Here is a 22147-nt window from a genome sequence, read left to right as displayed (position 1 = left end):
GGAGAGACAGAAAGGGACAGTGGTGGAAGTAGTATTCATATATTTTTTTGTACAATAAAAAAAGAATACTCTGTTACAAGTAAATGCCTGTATTCAAAATATACTTAAAGTAAGTAAGTATAAGTAATTGACTTAGTACTTGAACCCTTCACAATTTGTCAGACTCATGTCGTGTCACAATGCGTGTGTGAGCTTGTATACTGAATTTCAGCTATTTCTGAGCAATTTAATGTAAATCTATGTTTTGTAATAATAATCATCTAAACCTGCAAACTAACTAGTAACTAAAGGTTTTTAAATCATTGTAGTGGACACAAAATTACAATACAGTATGTGCCACTTTGACGTAGTGGAGTAAAAGTATAACGTGTCAAAAAGTGGTTAGAAGTAAAATTCAAGTACAGCACTTGAATAAATGTGTGTGTGAGTGAGTGAGTGAGTGAGTGAGTGAGAGTGAGAGTGAGAGAGAGAGAGAGAGAGAGAGAGAGAGAGAGAGAGATGGGGGGGGGTAGGGTGGGAGCCAGATAGACAGAGATGAAGAGATAGGTAGTTGGGATGGAAAACCAGAAGGAGACAAAACAGAGAAACAGGAGAAGGGCGGGGAGAAAGGAGTGTGAGAGACAGAGAGGGAGACAGAGAGGGAGTGGAAGGAGCAATGAAGGGAAGCAGAGCGAATGAAGACAGGCAGTAAATAATCCTGTCCTAACCTCATGCTCCACAACTCCAGCATTCCTCTGAGAGACTTGAGAGAAGCTGTATGAGACTACAGGCTGTTTAGAGACATATTTCATCCTGGCAGGATTCGCAGGAATGGTGTTTTATCTTTTTGCAACCTAGTAGCCGATAACACCGATAACACACAGCTGGATGTAATGTTCATGAGCATTTAGTGGAACAAGGCCAGTCGTGGGATGTGCTGGTATAAAAATGGGTACTTGTAATGTTCATGAGCATTTAGTGGAACAAGGCCAGTCGTGGGATGTGCTGGTATAAAAAAGGCATAACGGTATGCCCTTTCCATGACAGCCTTTCTGTTTAATAAACACTGAATAAAAACTAGCTCAGTTGGTAGAGTCACCTTTGGACCACATCTGTCTGTCCGGGCACTATTAATGAAGCGCACGAGTAGCACGGCTAGGGTAACAAGTAGTGGGAGGCAGCTGATGGTAAGTCTAACACATTGAAAATTGAATAGACACTCTTGTTCTCGGCCAATACCGACAATAAGCCAACTCCGACCTGCTTACTACTACTTAGTACTTACTGAACATAAAGTAGTTACTAGTAATGAACAAAATTTCTTAGCTTGGAAAATACCCAAACCAAACAGTAGAGTTGTGAGCAGTTATTATTAATTGTGATATTTTATTCTTCTCCTTGTGCATGTCATCCAGGAAGGCCATTCACGGACCAGAGGTAACTACTCCACAACCTATGGGACAGGAGGAGTCAGAATTGTCCTCTGATAGAGGATTGGATGGAAGTCTGACCATCACTTCACATCACGACCAACAGGGGGGGCTATCACCTCTGTCAGGTATAGGAGAGAACCATGCATAGAGTCATTATGGTAGAGTCCACAGCTAAGATCATTACAAAGCTACAAACTGCCCACACAGATCATAATGGTCTGTAGTATCAGCTACCACCATGCAGCCTGGTATCAGAAATATGATCAAATAAACCACAGCTTCAGCCTACACCTTTTCAGTCATTAAGTATTATTTAGTTTTACTGACTGCATATGCGTGTAAATTATATCTGTTTATTTCGTTGTTATTGAATTTAAGGACCGAAAAAAGAAATACTTATTCTGTCGCTGTCGGGAGGAAACGACTTAACTCCATTTGTGAGGGGTTTTTGGAGTTTCTTTTTTTCATCAATGCTATTGAACACCCTTATGTCTGTGTGTTGGTTAAAAAAATATTAAACCAATGAAAAGTATTAAAAGGCGCTTCGGAAAAAACCTTTTAACTCCATTGGACCCTGAAACTGTCTGCTAAAGCAGCTAACTCCACCGCCTCTCCCCCTCTCATGCAAGTAATTGACAATTATATTATAAGTCACAATACCAACTTTGATGTGTCCATTTGATGGTTTTGCCACATACAGTATGACAATACAATGGCAGAAATTATTAGTACATTAAGGTGCCCAGTGCCCACCCATCTGGTTCTTCAAGTAGGTTAAAACTATGTACAGTAAATGCTATTTGACCCAGGTCGACTAAGCTTGTGGGGTTGTGTGACTGTGTCTGTTGTTAACCTTTGTGAATGTCTTTAGGGGAGTCTGGAGGCATGGAACGTTTAAGGCTCTCACCTAGACTCAGGAGAGACAGATCATTGTCACCCAGAACTTCCAGAAGCCATTTCCCTGCATTAACGCCCAGAAGTCCTCGGAGTCCCCGAAGTTCATTCCCTGGGGATGAGGGACTTGCAAGAGCTAGCGTCAGTTCCTGTCCTGAAATGATTGGACAAAGGGTGGTAAGAGCAAATTGGTTACCATAGTCACATTTCTTAATGTTATTGTTGATGAACACTCCAAAAGCAGGACATGAATTATCTCTTTATTTCAGGAAATTAAAGAACCCCAAAAGATGTCTACAAAAGGTAAGATAAGATGTTTGCTGTGTTCATTTTCAAGGAGACATCTTCCTCGATGCCTCTCCAACATCACTCACTGGAAGCATGTCTCCATTGACTCTCCCAGGTATGACGACGGCTCTGAGTAGACGGCGCGTGTCGTGCCGTGAGCTCGGTCGTCCTGACTGTGACGGCTGGCTGTGGAAGAAGAGGAAGGAGAGCAGTGTCTTCATTGCCCAGAAGTGGCAGCGCTTCTGGTTTGTCCTCAAAGGCCCTTCTCTCTACTGGTACACCAGCCAACAGGTAGGTACACAGGGACACATTCATAGTACTTATTCAGCTCCATTCATATTAATGTTCTATCGCTCCCTGCTCCAATTTTGGGTCGTGGGGGTGACGCCCTATAGCAGGGGTTCTCAACGGACATATGAGGTTTCCATCTGACTGTAACGATATAATAAAAGCCTGATAGTGCAGTCAACCCTTTGCTTATTTCTTCATGCAGGTCGCTAAAGAATAGATTTGATTAATAATTTAATGTGAATGTTTTTTAATAAAGAATAATTTAAACCTCAGAAAACTGTAGCATTTAAACCGTTGGTCCTGTACCTCCCCATTCTTTTATAGTGGCGTCTAAGGATAACGATCACTTTTCTTTGTTCCAAAATGTAGCTTCTCATTTGGGATTTATGGAGAGCTCACAAATAAGCTCTGAGCAATTTCAAAACATTATTGCAAGATGTTTTTTCATACCAGAGTGTACATGGGGGAATTGAAATGATTGTTCTTTATCGAATGTGTAATCAGCATTTACACAAAGGGCTACAAGTACCACATTGATCAACAGAAATATCACAGTATTAATGTGGGCATCCAGTACACAGTAAAATCCTTAACTCCAAAGAGTGTGCAGATGGCCTTCACTGTGTATGCACCAAAGATATTTTGTCACAGGCTGATAAATATGCTTTATTATAGTGCAGCTATTTCTTGTCATTGGCTTTAGTCACTGCATTATGTTTAGACTTCCTATATGAATTACTGATGTCGATGTGTTTGTGTCCACAGGAGGAGAAGGCAGAAGGCCTGGTACAGATAGCCAGCTACAGCATAGAGAGCGCTGGAGAACACAAGAGGAAATAGTAAGAAACATACATACTCTGATGATCTTAGTGTTAGAATATTGCATTTGTTGTTCAGGAATTTGAACATTTGGCAAAAACAAACATTTCGGAAAAATAGGTCATCTACAAACATGTGTTGCGATACGTAGTGAACGTGTAGATCAGAGATTTGGTGTAGAGGTAGAAAATGAGGGGTCCAAAGATAGATCTGGTCAACTGAAGTGTATAATGCCCAGTTCAGATACAAAGAAGCTGGAAAAATAAAACACGCTAAAATATTTTTGAAGCAGCTATCCAGTGTGCACGCGCGCCATGGTATCTGTCACCCAACTCGCAGCTGGGGTGCTCTTGAGACGAGACAGACAAATAGTCTGAACAGGCACACATTTTAAAGTCTAAAATGTAAAATAGCGGCTGCATATGAGAAATAAGTCTATATTTAGTTACTTCATAACCTATTTATGGATACAAAAGTCCAAGGGTCTCCCACTCTCCCCCTCCCCACCGGCTCATGCTGTTGTCTTCTCGGCTCGGGGCAAAGCCCTTCCCGGCTCCCTTGACCCCTCCGCTCTCCTAGCCCCCAGCCTCCGTACCATTCTCCAATTTATGAATGTTTGCTTTTAATAAGGTGAAACTTTTTTTTAAGATATATCTTTTGTGGCTTTCACCTTTATTTTCTTTTTTATAGAGGGATAGGTATACAGTAGGAGTAGGCTGACAGGAAATGGGGAGAGAGAGATGGGGGGTGACACGCGGTAAAGGCCGTTGGGATCGGGAGTCGAACCCGTGGCACACTGCCAGACTGGATTACCAGCGAAGGTGCCCAGACGGCTACGCCAGCCGCCCGGGGCAACATACTTTCATTGCTTAATTAATAAATAACCATTATCACCGCGGCAGCACGGGTGGCGGCCGGGTCTTTTACCTTGTAATTTTCTCCTGGCTCGCTAGTCGCCATACTTCCTTCTTCACCAAAAAAAGAAATAAAACTTTAATATTCATTTTTATGGGTGTGTGCGTTTAGTCCACTTTCAGCAGTCACAGGCTGCTATTCTGTATAGAACCGGGGAGTCGGGGTGACTAGGACGGTGGTGAGACCAGCTATGTTTTATGGTTTAGAGCAGTGATTCCCAACCTGTGTGCCGCGGCACTTTACTGCACCGTTTGAAATGGCCAGGTGTGCTGTTTGATTTGAACAAAAGTAGCCTCGGAAACTCAGACATTTTTATTTCCAGGAAGAAAAGTAACCCTCCCCACTCCCCCGATAGAAATAGATACTGGTTGCGGTTGTTGTTGCCCATCCCCACCAGTCTAACGACCCTCGGCCATATAAATGCTAATGTATGGCTTTGTTTACATGGGGACATACAGACAAACACTGCTTGCCTCTGTGCGTTCCAGCCTGCTTTTTGCTGTTTTCTTTTAAGCGGACCTACTAGCCCACACTGTGTTGCAAAAGCGGCAGTGATGGGCTTACAAATCGCCAGGGTGTTTCAAGCAAGCTTCAAAAATAAAAAGCTGGTATGCATAGAGATAACATGGAAGCATGGTTTTACCACTTGAATCCTAACGATCTATTCGCTCACACCATTACGAGCTTGTAGTACTTATTTTTGTATACAGAAAAAAACTACACAGGGTTTAAGTGTTTAAGTGGATAAGACTGTCTGTCACATATTAGGTTTAACCTGAACCATTACAATTCTCGCAAAGTTAGAACTGTAGTTTTTTTTTTAAGTAGGCGGTAAAAGACGATGGACATTTTCTAAAATGGACCAGGAAGCAGGCTTGCAGACAAACAAATATTGTAATTGGATCCAGGCCAGGACAACAAAAATGTACAACTGAAGAGTACTCAAAAATCCATCAGAGCAAATTAAAAGAGAAGCACAATGTCAACCTCTCCCCATGGCAACCAAAAATCCTACTGAGCTGTTTCCCTTATATACTCATGCCGTCAACACCCTTCCATTTCTAATCAACCAACCACAGTGCAATAGCAATCCACCCAAGATGCACCCCATGTTCTAATCAATCGGCTAACAGGATTAACATGCACCTCTCAATTAGATCTTCAGGCACCATGAATCACCCAGCTACACAGCCTGCTCGCCCATAAGGCAAACTTCCTGTGCAGATAAACATGAGATTCCAGTCACAACGGAATGTGCACCTTCTGCGTGACTGGGAAATGGGAATGTACAAGTGACGAGCATAACACACGTTTAAATATGAATGTGTACTGCTGAATTTAAACAAATTAGTCTTCTAGTTGTTAGTGCATAAATGGACACATCATTAAATGACTGTAACACTAACAGCCATGTTGCAAAAAGAAGAAATGTGTTACTGCTTTTTCCAACCTAGAAAAACCTTGTTTCCACTTCAATTAAAAAACTATTGTCTTATAAAGGCGCCAGTTGATTAATGATGACGTTACAAATTTGTTCCACTGTTCATAGCATACCATTATGAAAGACGTGATGTGCATGTGTTTTTGTCTAGCTGATTGATGTGTTAACAAATGAGGTTTGCCAGTATGGTACAGCCAAAACTAATAAAGTTTTATTTTTATTTATCCGAGATTCAGTGCTTTGATTATTGTATTTAGTTTGTAGTTTAATTACTATGGTACTTTCAAATACTAATGGATGTGTTGTACTCATTATTTTCTGTCTTTCTCCTACCAGTGTGTTCAAAATGTTTCATGACAGATTCCAGACTTTCTTCTTTGCTACCGACAATGTCACCGACATGGGCAAGTAAGTGTGGGAGAGGACCGAAAGCCAACATCCCCCTCTCTGTCTTTCTTTCCCCTCGCCTTTGTCAACTTGTCATCTCTCTCTCTCTCTCTCCCCCCCCCCCCCCCCCCCCCATCTTTCTCTCAAAACATATTCAATAATTTAAGGCCCGATTCCCCATGCAAATAAAGCAGATTGTGTTTGAGACACCCTCATTAATTTCCTAAGAGGGATTAAGGCCTGATGGTTTATTAGGCTAAAGATTGAAATCCCCCACCCCCATTTGGGGTACTTATTCATTAGTGATAGAATTCATGTCAGCACTGCTGCAGACACTGCCAATATTAATCTTTATCAAAGACAAGTCTGCACTGCCCCCTAGAGATGACTTCACCATACTACAGTTGCAGGTGTGTGTGTGTGGTGTGTGGGGTGTCCTGCCTCAGGGTCTAGTCCTGTTTTAATTGTTTTAGATCAGTGGTTCCCAAATCTTTCAGGTCGACACCCAAAAAGAGATTAGACGTTTGCTTGGGACCCATACTAGTGAAAATAGCAGATGTTGCCAGCTTGTAAGTGAGCTATTTTCACTAGGCCTAATAATTTGTATTTATGGAATTCCTTAGAATTATATGTTTATTTGTTTGTTTTACAAATTGAAACATTATTTTAAAGGAATATATTAAATGTAGGAAAAGGAAATGGTATTTTTATTCGAGTCGTGATCCATAAAAATGGGTCCCGACTCAGTGTTTGGGAACCATGGTGCTTTAAGTTTAGAATGATGTGAGGAAATTTAAAGGTATGAATGAATAATAAGAATACATTCATGTCCAAGGCAATGGTTTACAAGCTCCATATTCATGTACAAGGCAATGGTTTACAAGCTCCATATTCATGTCCAAGGCAATGGTTTACAAGCTCCATATTCATGTACAAGGCAATGGTTTACAAGCTCCATCATGTCCAAGGCAATGGCAATGGCATACAAGCTGAATAATAAGAATCCATTCATGTCCAACCCATGGCAATGGTTTACAAACTGCGCTGACATTCAGCAGAATGCAAGCATCCAGCCTCCACACATGTGTCAGCTGACACTAGCGTTTTCTCGCTGTCGGGCAGAAACCTATCTCCTTTTTTTGTTTTTCCGTCAAGTGAATGTCCTACTTCGTCATACTAGAGTGTTGCATAAAAGTAGAAAAAATAGGCGATCTACTAGCTCACAACGTGTTATATTTATTTAAATAATAAACAAAATCATAACGACGTTGGAATGATTGGATCCATTGGGAACACTTTTTGTCCCGAAAAGTAACAGTTTTGGACATACAAGGTTTCCACCCAACACTTGCTAAGAATGTGTGCGTCCATTGTGTCAATTCAAGGATGAACTGCAGAGTGATCAATGTAATGAATGTCTAAATTATTCAACATGTAAACAATGTGCGTACTGTATATCTAGTCTGAATTAATTGTGTTCTCTATGGCCTTTGTTGTGTGCAAGATACCTTCCGATCTATTCTATTCTGACTAAATGTGTTTTTCACCTGACACCATCGGGTTACATAAATGTGTTTGTCAATGCTGTGTTATGCAGATGGGTCAGCAGTCTGCTTACAGCCATCCAGAAGAACAAGAAATTCCACAAAGACCCACCTGACAGTGAGGAGGGTAAGAATACATTCTCCTTTCATTGAATTGAATCCTTGTTTCTTGCATAGGTTACATATTTGGCTAACACTTTTATTCAAGCAACTTTATGATGCATGTTTTTGCGAACCAGCTCTAGCCTCTGTCCGTTCAGCTATAAACAAGAAGTTGGCTACACCTGCTGCTGCTCAGATAAAAAAAATACTGCAACACATTTATGTTGATTTAACCACTTAAGTCGTATAAACTTTCAGTGAAGTGAGACACACCGAGATGCACTATGAGCTTGTAGATCTGCTGTTTTTGCTATTTAAAAAAATGTCAAAACCTTTAAAAAAAACAAACACTTTAGAACAATTTAATCTATAAAAGACATGTCTAAAATAGGGCCACCAGTTTGAAATTGGTTAATAGATCTTCACCTTTTTGTTTGTGAACAGAATGCTACAGTGAGACAGATTCAGAAGATGAGGGGTCGACTTCACCACGCAGGGCGCAGGGTGAACAAGGTCTGTACGCAGATAAAGGCCACACACACACACACACACACTTAAACTGGCCAAAGTAACCCCCTTGTACAAAAAAGGGAGTAAATTAGAACCCGGCAACTACCGCCCTATTTCTATTCTAAGCTCCATCTCGAAAGTGATGGAAAAAATAGTCTATGAACAGGTTGAAAAGTATCTTGCCACTAATAAATTGCTGTACGAGTTCCAATCTGGTTTCAGAACATCCCACTCCACTGACACATGCCTCCTCTATTTGAGCGACCACATCAAACACGAGGTGGACGCTGGAAAATACTGCGGCATGGTCATGCTGGACCTCCAAAAGGCTTTTGACACCGTGAACCACTCCATACTGGTTAACAAGCTTAAAGCTATTGGTTTTGATAGCACATCAGTGAGCTGGATGCAATCCTACCTGGAGGGGAGAGAACAGATGGTGGAGGTGAACGGAACACTGTCCCCTCCCCTCCCAGTGAGCTGTGGCGTCCCACAAGGAAGCATACTAGGGCCTTTACTGTTCCTAATATATGTTAACGACATGACTTCAGCTTGTGACTGCAACTTGTTCCTGTTCGCAGATGACTCAGCACTGCTGGTCTCGGACAGGAACAAACTGCAGGTTGAAAAGACCCTCAGCTCTGAACTCGGTAGAATCTGCACCTGGCTCGCTGATAACAAACTATCCTTACACCTGGGAAAAACTGAATCCATCCTCTTCGGATCAAATAGTAATCTCAGCAAGGCAGATGGCTTCTTGGTTAGAGTGGGTGACAATATTATCACACGAAAAGATCAAATTACCTACCTAGGTTCCATCCTGGAGGCCAATCTTTCCGGTGATAAGATGGCCACCAACGTAATCAAAAAAGTCAATCAAAGAACAAGATTCCTTTACAGGATCTCCTCACTGGTCAGCAAAAACACCTTGAAGACCTTAACAGGAGCCCTCGTACAAGGTTTCTTTGACTATGCATCCACCTCTTGGTACCACAGCACCTCAAAGGCCCTTAAAACAAGGCTCCAGACCTCCCAAAACAAACTGGTCAGGCTCCTACTTGGCCTCACCCCCCGAAACCACCTCACCCCTGCCCACTTTGACAGGCTGGGATGGCTTAGGGTCGACGACAGAGTACAGCATCTTGCAATGGGTCTGGTCCACAAGATTCGATACACCACCAAGATACCCATGTACCTGTCTAAATACTTCCTTAGTGTAAACGAAGTCCACACCCACAACACCAGAGGGAGTACAACAAACCATGTACAACCCAGATTCGGCACAAACAAGGGACTAAATTATTTTCGCTCCTATGCCACCAAAATGTGGAACGCCCTACCAACAGTCATTAAGACATGTGAATCCCTTGACTCCTTCAAAACCGCTCTCAAAGGGCACCTACGGATGGCTGCAATTCGAAACTGGCCTCTGTAAAATCTGAATCCCCCCCACCCCCCCACCCCATTTTCCCTCACTGTATATTGTATCTTTTCCCTTTTTGCTTCCTATATGATGAATTCCTGTTCTGTTCTTTAGCTACATAGAAGTGTCTATTTGTATGTCTCTAAATGTTTTGATGAATTGAACAATGTGGACCCTGTTGTAAACAAGTGTAATGCTTAATTGGGTCGTCCACTCACAGTTAACAGTCTTTGTATTGAGTTTGTGCTTAACAATGTACTGTAAATTCTACAAACTGTTAATAAATATTTCAATCAATCAATCAAACACAATTGTAATCTCTGTTCATGTGTGTTTGCTGTACCTCAGAAAGTGCAGTCCAACACTTTGCCAAGACCGAAGAAGAAGAAGAAGCTGCATTCCCCGACTCCTGCAACAGGTGGCAGCAAAGGACCAGGTACATGGAGGCACTCTCATGTTCATTGATTCATTCATTTTCTGAGTGCAATTTGTCTCAAAACATGTTGCCATCGGCAGAAACCTCCTATCTCCATATTTTAACTTTATGGGGTTTTTTCCCCACAGAGTGATTCAGAAAACTATTTGAAATAGTTTCGCACAGGGCCCTCGCAGCTTGCAGGGCCCTGTGCGAGATCATTTCAAATAGGTACAGCTGTTGCTTCCGTCGAAACCGTATTCATGGGTCACCGATTTCAATGTAATGCAACACAGGAACCCCAGCTAGTGTTTTTGTCTTTTTTGTTTGGCGATAGTGTTGGCGGTGCGCTGAACGCACGCTCGTTCATTCACTGGGCGTGCCAACGCAAAAAGCTTTGTTCTTGATTGTGTTACGTGCACGTGAATCACATGGGGCCTTTTCATTTAGTTGGGGGGGGGGGGGGGGGGGGGGGGGGGGGGTTGATTCAGCACTGCACGAAGTGACGTGTTTTGAGACTGTCGATCTGCTACTTCTGCCGTTTATGGATTTGAGGCCTGAAAAGTAGTTTTGGACATATGAGGTTTCCACCTTGCAGAGACGATTTCATATACGAATGTGAAATGGATGACTGTCTAGCTTTAACTGATGTTTTAAGCCCGACACACACCGTCTGCGACCGCCGCGCGTACCGCCGCGGTACAGTATTGCCACGCGCCATAGCCGCACGGCAACACCAACAGGACGCGGCGCGCTACCACGCGGCTGGGGAGTTTTGTTGACTATTCCATTGCCACGCCCACGGATAGCCGGGTGGAGGCCGCGCGGCAACGCCTGGAAAATAGAACAGTGGTGCATCGGCGCGGCAGGCGAGGCGTGACCGCGCGCCAGCGCGCGTCGGACGCAGCCGGTGTGCGATAGGTTCATTGAAAATAATGGAGGCGGCTGTGTCCGCCGCGCGGGGGACGCAGCCGGTGTGTGGTGGGCTTAAATCTCCTGTGTTTAGAGCATCACAACGTGCTATTTTGCCACCCTCTCCCCTGAGTGCAATTTGTCTAATCGGCTGTCTAAGCGATATACTTCACAACTGTCGCCTCTCTGCTTTTTCAACCTCTTTTCATTTTCCTGCCGGTGTCTCTTCCGGATTTTTAGACAGATGGTGGATGGAAAAGAAGCTGCTGAATGCCGCGACGGCCAGATTCCTGGAAACGCTTGCCCCACCGGCATTCTGCCGCGTGGGTGGAGCTTCATTTCCATCCACCAGCTGTCTAAAAACCCGGAAAAGACGCCGGCAGACAGTGGAAAACGGTCCGCGCCTGTCTGCCAAGGTTTGGCAACAGCTAGACACAGTTGGGCAGGTCTTGCACCCTAAGGTGGAACGCCTCTATAACACACAGTGGTCAAATGTAAAATGTGTATACTGTATATTTTGTGTTGTTCCACTACATTTCATAATGATAATTGCCACAGAACTCTTTTATTTTTAGTTTTTATTATGCTTTTCTTTTTATAAAGTAAAGTGACTATCATCATCATCATCATCATACTATCATCAGACAAATTCTAACAATGTCTGAGTGTGTGTCCGTGTGCGTGTGTGTGTCTGTCAGAAACAGTGCCGTAACTCCTTACTGCCTGCACCAATCGCTCCCACTTTTCACACAGGCATTGACCATATGAATATGGAGGCCGTAACGAAGCCCTTTTTTCGATTTGACACATTAATGATTATTAATTTATTTATTAGTCAATTACAAAACGCACCCGGGGGCAAATATCTCACAACGGGTAAGGACTAGTACTATAAAGTAACTATAGTTACTTTCATAATTTAGGAACTAGTAAAGTAACTAGTTACTTTTTTACAGTAGTAACTATAACTAGTTACTTTTTAGTAACTTGCCCAACTTGAAAATAGCTGAAAATAGCCGATCTAAGCTCACATTGCGTCTTGATGAGATGCATTTTGAGCTTGTAGATCTGCTCTTTTCAAATGATTTGTATACAATTTGAACATTTGTGGGACCTTCTGCATAATGAGTACTTTCTACTTTTGGTACTTTAAGTAATGTTTGATACCAATACTTTTACTCAAGTCAGTTTTGAATTCCGTATTTTTGCTTAGTAAGGCCTCACTCGCACCTTTACAACAGACTGATTGATGTATGCTTGTTGTATGAGATGTATAGCTGATGCAAGCTCGCAATGCATTTCCAATGGAAGTCACATGGTTTGACACAACATTTGTGTTGTATGAGGGGGTGGGGGGCAGTCGAAACACAGCCGAAAGCCGTACAACACAAATGTTGTGTCAAACCATGTGACTTCTATTGGAAATGCATTGGGGCAAGATGTATCACACCCTTTGTATACATCTAGCATGCATCAATGTTGTATGCTAGATCGAAAGGTGTTTGTGAGGCCTAACAGAGCATTGCTACATTGCAGTATTGTTACTTTTACTTAAGTAAAGAATGCAAGTACTTTTTTCCCACCACTGTGTGTCTAGGCTCCCCCATTGATGAGATGGGCGTAGTGCTCAACAACATAAAGGAAGGAGGCGTTTCTCTGATGGGCCACGACCAGCCACTGACACGCGATCACTTCAGGAAGTCCTTCATTCGACGCAACAAGAACCCCGTCATCAACGAGAAGGCACACACGCTCCGCGTCCTTCAGAGCACTCTCAAGGTCACCACATCAGATTCAGTTGCATTGTTATTAACCCATGACCCAGCTTTATCCTCCACTCTCTTCTAAGAGGAGCCCAGATAATACGCATTTCAGAATGTTTGAAATGAACAGACAAACAAGGGTTAGTGTCTTCTCCTCCATCAAAACAAAACATTTAGGTACAGTATAGATGTAAATAGCACATATATAGCTATAGCACATTATGTATCCATAAACTGATCAATCAATTACATAATTTTTTTGGTCAAATATGTTATTGAACAGATTATAAATTATTACAAACATTATGATATGAAATACTTTTTTTATGAAACAAAATGAAAGAAAAAATAAACAAGACAAAAAAAGAGAAAGAAATCCCTTAACCCTCCCACCCATACTGCTCAGTGACACGGCATACTATAATAAGATGATAGAAAGCTCATGGAAAACATCTGAAAAGAAAATGGCGTACAGTCAACCATATCAATGGTATCCTGTCTATTAATCGTTTCTACTCAGGTAATGGACAAGGGGCAGCCAAACCTTATCAAACTGGCTCTCCCTGTTTCTCAGGAAATAATCAATTACATTTTTTTAACCAATTAATCAATTACTATCTGCTATTTTTGCTACTTTTGTGTGACGCTGTAGTTTGTGTTTATAATATGTGTGGGGGCTGGAGATGCTGTCCTCAGGTCATCAGTGTTCATTCTGTTCTAATATTTGATGCCTGGATATACTGGATAAGAATGTTTGCTGCAAACAAATAACAGAAAGAAACAAGAATTTTAATGACAGGAGTGATACTGCAGTGACAGTGACAGGAGTGATACTCACTCCTAATAAATGTATTTAATTATTTTCTGAAAGAAGTGAATAATCCACAGATGGATTAGGGACTCGTGTTCATTACAACATCATTTATTTTGAGAATCCTGAATCTTAAACTCAATACTTTGAATTAAGGCTAGAGGTGTTCCGATTGGTTAATGGCACTAACCTAATGAATATGCATTAACATGAACGGACACTAGTATGGATGGAGAGTCACGCCTGTCAACGTTCTGACAGCTAACAGAAGCACTGTTTCTGTTCCGTAGGCCAAAGAGGCTGAGCTGGTGCAAATCAACAAGGTCCTGGAGGACTCGGATCTGACAGCTGCTAAGTTTCGTCAGTGGAAGGAGAACCACGAGATGCTCGTTCAGGAGGTCGAGAGGCTGGCACACCTCAGCGCTTCCAAAACGCAGGCAGGCGATGATGCACTTGACGCGCCTGCGGAGAGCCCCGCCGTTGTGGCGGAGACTGAAGTGGTCACCATGGAAACAGCCACAGAAACGGAGACGGAGGCTGCCTGCAGACTGAGCCTTGGTGCCGGGGAGCAGCTGGTGGACGCGGTACCGTCCGATGTGCTGCTGGAGATCCCGCCGGGTTCTCCGGTGGCAGACATGTCTCCATTGTTAGACTTCTCTCTGGGTCTCTCTCTGCATGACTCTATAAACAAGCAGGTGGAGGCAAAGGTGGAGGCTGGCGGAGATTCCGAGAACTACTTCTACATCTAAACTAAAGCCAAGACTGGTCATACCGCTGAAAAGGTTACGTGATGTCACTCAAAGAAATGGAGAAACTGAAGCTATTTGTCTCAAAGCAGTGTGAAATAGCTTGTTCACTGAAGCCTGATTTATACTTCATCGTACAACGGTGCTGCGTTGCGAGCTTGAAGATCGGCTATGTACAGTATGGTGAGCAACACCATCATATGACGGAGTGTGAGTTAAGCATAATGGCTAATTCATGCTCCTTCGTACGATGGTGTAGCTCCCCGAAAATAGATGGCCTTCAAGCTCACAACGCATGGACACGGCGAGTCAAATCACTGTCAAATGAAATCACCTCAGTTCTGTGTGTTGTTTATCATAGGAAGCAGGAAGGTTGGGTTTGTTTATTAATGACCCAGACCCATCGCTGATTGATGATAAATAGGCCTACTAAAAGATTCAAGAGGAAAGTGTGCGTCTTTAGCCAATGAGAAAAGAACAAAGGTTGCCATGCCATTGTTTGTTCATACTGTAGATCCAGTATCTTTATTTGATGCCACGGTCCTACTCCAGTTTATGAAAAAAGAAAATTGTAAAGCATTTTCCTCAGAATTCTTATGAGTATCTCTTTGTATTATAGATCATGCCTTATGTAAATAACATTTTACTATAAAGTTATATTTGTTTTATTGACATTACCTGATTAAAGGTATACTTTTAAAAGGTTTTGCACATAATGTGATGTTGAATTTTGCTTGGGGAACACTGTAATAATGCCTTGTTGGCAACATCAAAATGTTCCTCGCCTCTCTAGATCATTGTATTATGAGTTATGTTTGCCACACAATAGAGCTACAGTAGATGACTATCTCTGAGTACCAGACCCAGTGATGCTCTATTGCTCAAACCCAACATGAACAATTAGCCACATTAACCCTGGCACTCATATTTTGTGCATGTCATTATAGGTGAAATTGCTGTATTTAAGAAATGACAAAAATGGCAGATCCACAAGACGTGTTGTGAGCTATTTTTGCTACTATTGGTCATACGGACAAAGTATATACATGAATGAGCATTTAGGCTCAACTGCTTGAGGACATCAAAGCTAAAGACAGGGACAGGTCTTGTGACAAGGCTGTTCATTCGTTGGCTTAATAAACTGGCAGGTCATCACTGAAACGTGCTGTGATCTTTATTTATATGGTTGTAAAGGACAGTGTGATGTTCATTAATACAATTCTAAAGTTGCTGGTGTGGCTAAAGAGGCAAATTTTGATGAATGAAGGGGGAACTTTCAGAATAAGAAGCCATGTTATCAGAGTGCCTGGCCTATTTCACAGACTGTAAGCAAGGTAACTACAAGTACAACTACAAAAGAAACACAAAATGGTTCTCATGCATGGTACAGTGCAATGTGCTCATAACATGTGTATGGTGTTAATAATTACAGTATGTAATGGATCATTTTCACCTTCCAATGTCCTATTGTCTGGCTCGTTATTTCACAGGTAGCCTATGGTGGGAGTGATCCTATGCAGTAGACAGAAACAAAACAGATTGATGTCCAGTCCTTGTCCCAGTTTGGGTGTATTTATTGAATTAAGTGCAGTTGAAATGAACATACCATTGATAATTATGTAGCTAGCGATTCTCTGTTCTCCTGTATTTCTGTCTGTCTCTGGCTGCTGGTAAGAACAGTGTGAGCTCCCCATTGCCTGTGTCTGTCACTCTAGCCCATCACTGCACCTGTGTGATCCTCTAAATATACCCTAGTGCTGTAAATCTTAAAGCCTGCCACCAAGTGTCCAATAATAATACTGCCAACATAAATAATCTACCATCATCATAATGGCTCCTACACATTATGACAAGGAGATTGTCAAGTCTTTTCAAAGGGACATTTCTACACAATTGGCTGAATACTGTCTGTAGGTATAGAAATGATTCATTTCACAACTTTCTAAGATCAGTTTAGGTCATGAGGTTGCATCATATAGCAATATTATATTCTGTGGCTGCTTTGAAAGGTCATACCATTGATACACATTCAATTGGTCATTGGTCTGATTGTTGTGGTCATCAAACGATTTGTAACCAAAAGCTAATTGTGCACTGAATGTTTAAAGCATAATTATGTAATCTGACCTAGCCCTTGGGTTAAGAATTGAAAATCAAGTTAACTGTAATGTAATGCAATATATTCAGCTCATGGAGTACTGAGCCAATGGTTCATAACAAAGTTATTATGAACCATCAGCGCAATGAAAACCTTTAATACAACCAAAAACATTTAGTACAATTGTTGTCCCTTCTAACATTTTTTACAATGGGCTGAATCTAGAGTTGCAACAACCTCCATCCACTTCCTATTCATCTTTTTTGGTTTGTGATCTGCTTGTCTTAAGGCGAGACACCCCAGGTGAATAGGGAAAAAAAGTTAAATAATAGCTATCACAATGAAACGTGCCGTAAAACAAGACGTGAGGGGGGGCGCTTGTTTAATAGAATCTTACCTGCGCAGGTAAGACACCCAAAGAAGAGGCCGACGCAGCGCGACGCCCCGTCACGCACAGCCTTCTATTAAACAAGTGCTCCCCCTCACGTCTTGTTTTACGGCACGTTGCAAAAATACAAAATGGCGGCTCGGAATAATACTTGTGGAATATTTTGGACAGAAAGTAGCTCATAACATGTCTACGGGGGATTTTTATGAAAAACAAGCTCGGCAGATTGAAAGAGGATAATTCAAGCTTGGAATGCAGTAGCCCTCCAAGCAGAACCCAAATGCTACTGAAGTTTCTGACATTTGTTCGACCCAGTGCATTGGGTCCTGTTCCACGTCGTCCATGCCACCTGATTAAAACATTTACTGGCTCATGTTTACATGTTTACCGCCTCCCCGCGCTCTTTGACGATATTCTTCAGTATGAGGCTTTCTGAATATGTAAAGTATAAGTACCCATACATGCCGCTGCGAATATCTCCTGTGGCGCGGAAGCCGTTAAGTATTTTTAATATATGTTTGCCCGATTTGGAAGCTTGGATTCTTCTTTTCCTTCCTTGTTTATTGACACCTCATTGTACCGCCTATCTGGCTAGCTAGTGGCGCTATAGCTATGACACAGCAGATCAGAGGCAGGGACGTAGCCTCACAAGCCAACCGCACACCGGGAGGCGGTACAATAAACGGTAAACAAACAAGAAGAAATAAAGCGACCAAATCGGTCAAACAAAGATTAAAAATACTTAACGGCTTCCGCGCCACAGGAGATATTCGCAGCTGGATGTATAGCTACTTAAAGTTACCGAATTCAGAATAACTCAAGGAAAATAATGGCGTCACATGCCGCGGGTCCTATTTTAGAGAGAATCTCCACTTCCGCATATAGGAATTTCCATACGAAAATACAGTAGTGAGCAGGGACCCAACGTAAAACTCAACAAAATATCAGAAAAGTTTTACGTAGGGTCCCGAAAGGGGCTAGGACTGCAGCTGCAATGTTGGCGAGTTTAACGTAATTTAAGACAAGCAGATCACAAACCAAAAAGATGAATAGGAAGTGGATGGAGGTTGTTGCAACTCTAGATTCAGCCTAGCCCTCCAAGCAGAACCCAAATGCTCCTGAAGTTTCTGACATTTGTTCGACCCAGTGCATTGGGTCCTGTTCCACGTCGTCCATGCCACCTGATTAAAACATTTACTGGCTCATGTTTACATGTTTACCGCCTCCCCGCGCTCTTTGACGATATTCTTCAGTATGAGGCTTTCTGAATATGTAAAGTATAAGTACCCATACATGCCGCTGCGAATATCTCCTGTGGCGCGGAAGCCGTTAAGTATTTTTAATATATGTTTGCCCGATTTGGAAGCTTGGATTCTTCTTTTCCTTCCTTGTTTATTGACACCTCATTGTACCGCCTATCTGGCTAGCTAGTGGCGCTATAGCTATGACACAGCAGATCAGAGGCAGGGACGTAGCCTCACAAGCCAACCGCACACCGGGAGGCGGTACAATAAACGGTAAACAAACAAGAAGAAATAAAGCGACCAAATCGGTCAAACAAAGATTAAAAATACTTAACGGCTTCCGCGCCACAGGAGATATTCGCAGCTGGATGTATAGCTACTTAAAGTTACCGAATTCAGAATAACTCAAGGAAAATAATGGCGTCACATGCCGCGGGTCCTATTTTAGAGAGAATCTCCACTTCCGCAAATAGGAATTTCCATACGAAAATACAGTAGTGAGCAGGGACCCAACGTAAAACTCAACAAAATATCATAAAAGTTTTACGTAGGGTCCCGAAAGGGGCTAGATTCAGCCCAATGTAAAAAAATCTAGAGTTGCAAATTGCGGCTAGCTTTGAAGTAAAGCAGAGTGCCAGCTCAGAACATATTTGCTCTTGTCTGATCAACTAATTGTTGATGTGGCATCCGCAACGTTCTTGTGCAAATATATTCACATGGATTTATTGAATGTACAGCAGAATCCACATGTTGGTGCACAAAGAGTCAACTTTTACATAACAAATTATTCACAAAGAATACATTCTAATTCTGCTGCTTGCTTGCAGTACAATGTCACAATATGTTGTAGCATACAGTACATCCTCATACAGCAGTGGTTCTCAATTTATTTTATAATAAGGATTAAGGACCACTCCAGTGTGTCCTGAGCTACATAAAGACAGGCTGGCCAGGTCACATCAAAAGCGTTGCCATATTGGCGAAGCCGTACTTCCACGTTTTCGCCAGCATGCTGCGCTCTTGAGTGAAACCTAGCCCTCTCAAATATGACGTTATACGATTTTAATCGTATATTTTAATCGTATAACGTGTATCGTATATTAGTATATTAAGGCGCTGACCTGTATTACTTACTTCATCCTCCGCCGTCAGTTTTGTTGCAACTCTGTGCCGGGGAAATCTTTGCTTCCAATCTGGCCAGGTTGCCATACAGGGCTTCGTGAAATCCAACTGATCCGGGGAGGGGAAACTTCGCCACAGCGATGCACACACACACGTTCAAAAGTCTCAAAGTTACTCTTCTCTTCCTTCTCCAACTGTTAGTCAGTTAACTTCTGACACCATGTAACGTTTTGATACGCTTGTAATTGTAATCTTACTTTAGATTAGAAGAACACAGGACGCTCTGACAACTCGTTTATTCACGTGTGCCAATCATTCACAACTCACACATACCGGCGTGCGCATGAGCACAACAGACTTGGCATAATGGCATATGTAGTCCTATTAGTTTGACACATGTAGTTCACTTTACATGACACCCACCTTCCCACAACAATATAAATCATATTTAATACATAAGAAGGCTTCTATTTTATTACATTTTCTTTATGTTTAATTCATACTTAATTGTGGCCGGTGCGGGTGCCACACTCCAAAAATTGCTGATTTACAAGCTCACAATCCCAGTGATGGAGTATGAGTTTGTAGATTGGCTATTTTTGAGATTTTCTGAGAACCCATCAGCCAAAAAGAAAAGGAAAAACAGCGCCTTGAAAGATATATGCTTCAGTAAAATGGCTTTGTAAAAGGCAACACTGGTGGTGCATGGTCAAGCTTGGAACTGAATAGAATACAAAGGTAGGCCTACATGTTTCCTTATTTAAAACTCTGGAAATCAGCGTCATATGCCTACTAGCCTTAACCTATCAATCTGGTACAATAATACATAAGCATTTCCATCCAACACTTTAAAACACGTGGATACGCATTAGGTATGAATGTCTAAAAAAGAACAGTAGCCTATAAAGACATGGCTATATGGTATGTACTGTACACGATTTACCAATGTTTTCTAGTAATTGCAGTAGAAAGCAGCATGGATTTTGTTTCTGCAGTTAATAATAGTACAACAGAGCAGAGCATATTCTTACAAAGCTTTTTTTTTTTAGCATTAATAACTTTACATTTCTACCCCAAAATGGCACTTCTGTTTTCAAGGCAAATCATTCTGTTTGACAATAAGCTATACTGTTGCGGATGTTATAAATTAGGTTCTATGAATACATTCCACGTGATTTCCTCAGAGACTCCAGGTTCATTACAAGGTGGCTGTTTCCAATTTCAAAATCAATTTACACTGGCAATTTTACATTTAATCAACATGGGAACAGCACTATATTTCCGGTGTCATACAAATGGCTTCAGCCTCACAAACTAGATATTACAGCCCTCTGAGCCCTGTGGGTTTTCTTTCTTTATCTGTTTTCATTTCTCCTCCAAATTTTGTCATTTTTCCAATTCTCAATTTCCCCATGTGTCACTGCCAACCAGCAGTGATAGGGACTGACTGGTCCTGGGGAGGATGGATATATCACCATATATGTCTATTCAGATACACATGAGGTCACCGACCACTTCTTTTCATCTGAGGAATTCCACTTTCACTGTGAAGGAATCAAAGTTTTAGCGTTTTCAGAGCTTTCACCCATTCTAACAGCTGACCTCGTATACCTCTGTCTCTGGGAAAGCGTGGCACACAGAACAAGCAGGTAGTACCGGGCACGCTGGGCACCGTGGCCTTTTGAAGCTAAACAACAGAGCACTGCCTCCCAGCACCTGTATGCATGCGCCCAGCCATCCAAAGTAAAGTGACCCGGCAGGGCGCAGGCTGAGGCGCGGGAACCTGGAGCCGTGACCTACGTCCTCCATCCCCAGTCTTTCCAGATTGTGGGTGTAAACCCCGAGGGCAGCCAGGCTGAAGAGTCCAGCCAGCGCCACCAAGAGGCCACCGGTTGGCGCTATACCTCTCCGAGGGAGATCTGTCCAGCTGCGGACGCCAATACTTACAAGAACGATCCCGGCGGTGCACAGGAAGAGGGAGCTGAGCACCAGGCCTTGTGCCAGGCGAACCCGTGGGTCTCTCTGGTACGATCCTGCCACGGGCCAGCACTGCTTCAACTCAGAGTGTTGCACCTGCAAGCAGGTTTCCCACAGCCCGTCAGAGCGCAGTAAGAGCAGTGCATCCGTGGAGCCAGTCCTTATCCCCTTCAACCCTGACCGAGGAAGTGAACCTGTCCCTGTCAGGTCCAGGCGCACCTGCCCCTCCCTCCACTGAGGGGTGATGGTGGCAGTGAAGACAAGGACCAATCCCAGTGGGGCAAACACAATCCCCATCACCATGGAGGCTGGAGTGTGCATTATGGGTAAAGTAAGTTCTAAACCTATATGTTGTCTGTCTGTCTCTCTCTCAGCTGTGAAATAGGTCCATGGATTCTCATGTGAACAGCCTCTCAATATCAGTCATCGATGTACTTCTCTGAGGTGGGGAGATCTTCCCAACAAAGGCTGTAACCAACGTCTTCACATGGAGGGACACCACCGAACATGTTGGCTCAACTTCTCTGTTAATCCAACAAGAAAAGGCAGATTAAATATGGGCCTCATCGTGCCAGAAGTGTGTTGCTCTTCCAAACACTAAGGTGACTCGATGAAATCTGTAATATAAGAGATAAAAGAAAGGTG

The 22147-nt window shown here is 42.5% G+C and overlaps 2 protein-coding genes across 2 annotated transcripts in view; one reads left to right on the top strand and one right to left on the bottom strand.

The window, feature by feature from the left end:
* cnksr1 (connector enhancer of kinase suppressor of Ras 1) overlaps positions 1 to 16060 on the top strand; it is a 41970-nt gene extending 25910 nt beyond the window's left edge. The window contains 12 exon segments of the mRNA XM_083791272.1: positions 1395 to 1537; positions 2284 to 2483; positions 2576 to 2609; positions 2710 to 2885; positions 3651 to 3724; positions 6397 to 6468; positions 8045 to 8118; positions 8538 to 8589; positions 8591 to 8597; positions 10375 to 10462; positions 12951 to 13132; positions 14218 to 16060. Coding sequence (XP_083647398.1) covers positions 1395 to 1537; positions 2284 to 2483; positions 2576 to 2609; positions 2710 to 2885; positions 3651 to 3724; positions 6397 to 6468; positions 8045 to 8118; positions 8538 to 8589; positions 8591 to 8597; positions 10375 to 10462; positions 12951 to 13132; positions 14218 to 14676 — 1561 coding nt within the window. The 3' untranslated portion in view covers positions 14677 to 16060.
* A 5055-nt stretch (positions 16061 to 21115) lies between these two features.
* Positions 21116 to 21823, bottom strand: cldn23l (claudin 23-like; the record flags this gene model as incomplete). Its single annotated transcript, XM_083791641.1, has 1 exon — positions 21116 to 21823. One exon carries the CDS (start codon positions 21821 to 21823, stop codon positions 21116 to 21118), a length of 708 nt encoding a protein of 235 aa, XP_083647767.1.
* Between the last annotated feature and the right edge of the window lie 324 nt (positions 21824 to 22147).

This window comes from Protomyctophum parallelum (assembly GCF_964188405.1).
Source record: "Protomyctophum parallelum genome assembly, chromosome: 20".
Lineage (NCBI taxonomy): Eukaryota > Metazoa > Chordata > Actinopteri > Myctophiformes > Myctophidae > Protomyctophum > Protomyctophum parallelum.
This window is presented reverse-complemented; position numbering and strand designations above follow the sequence as displayed.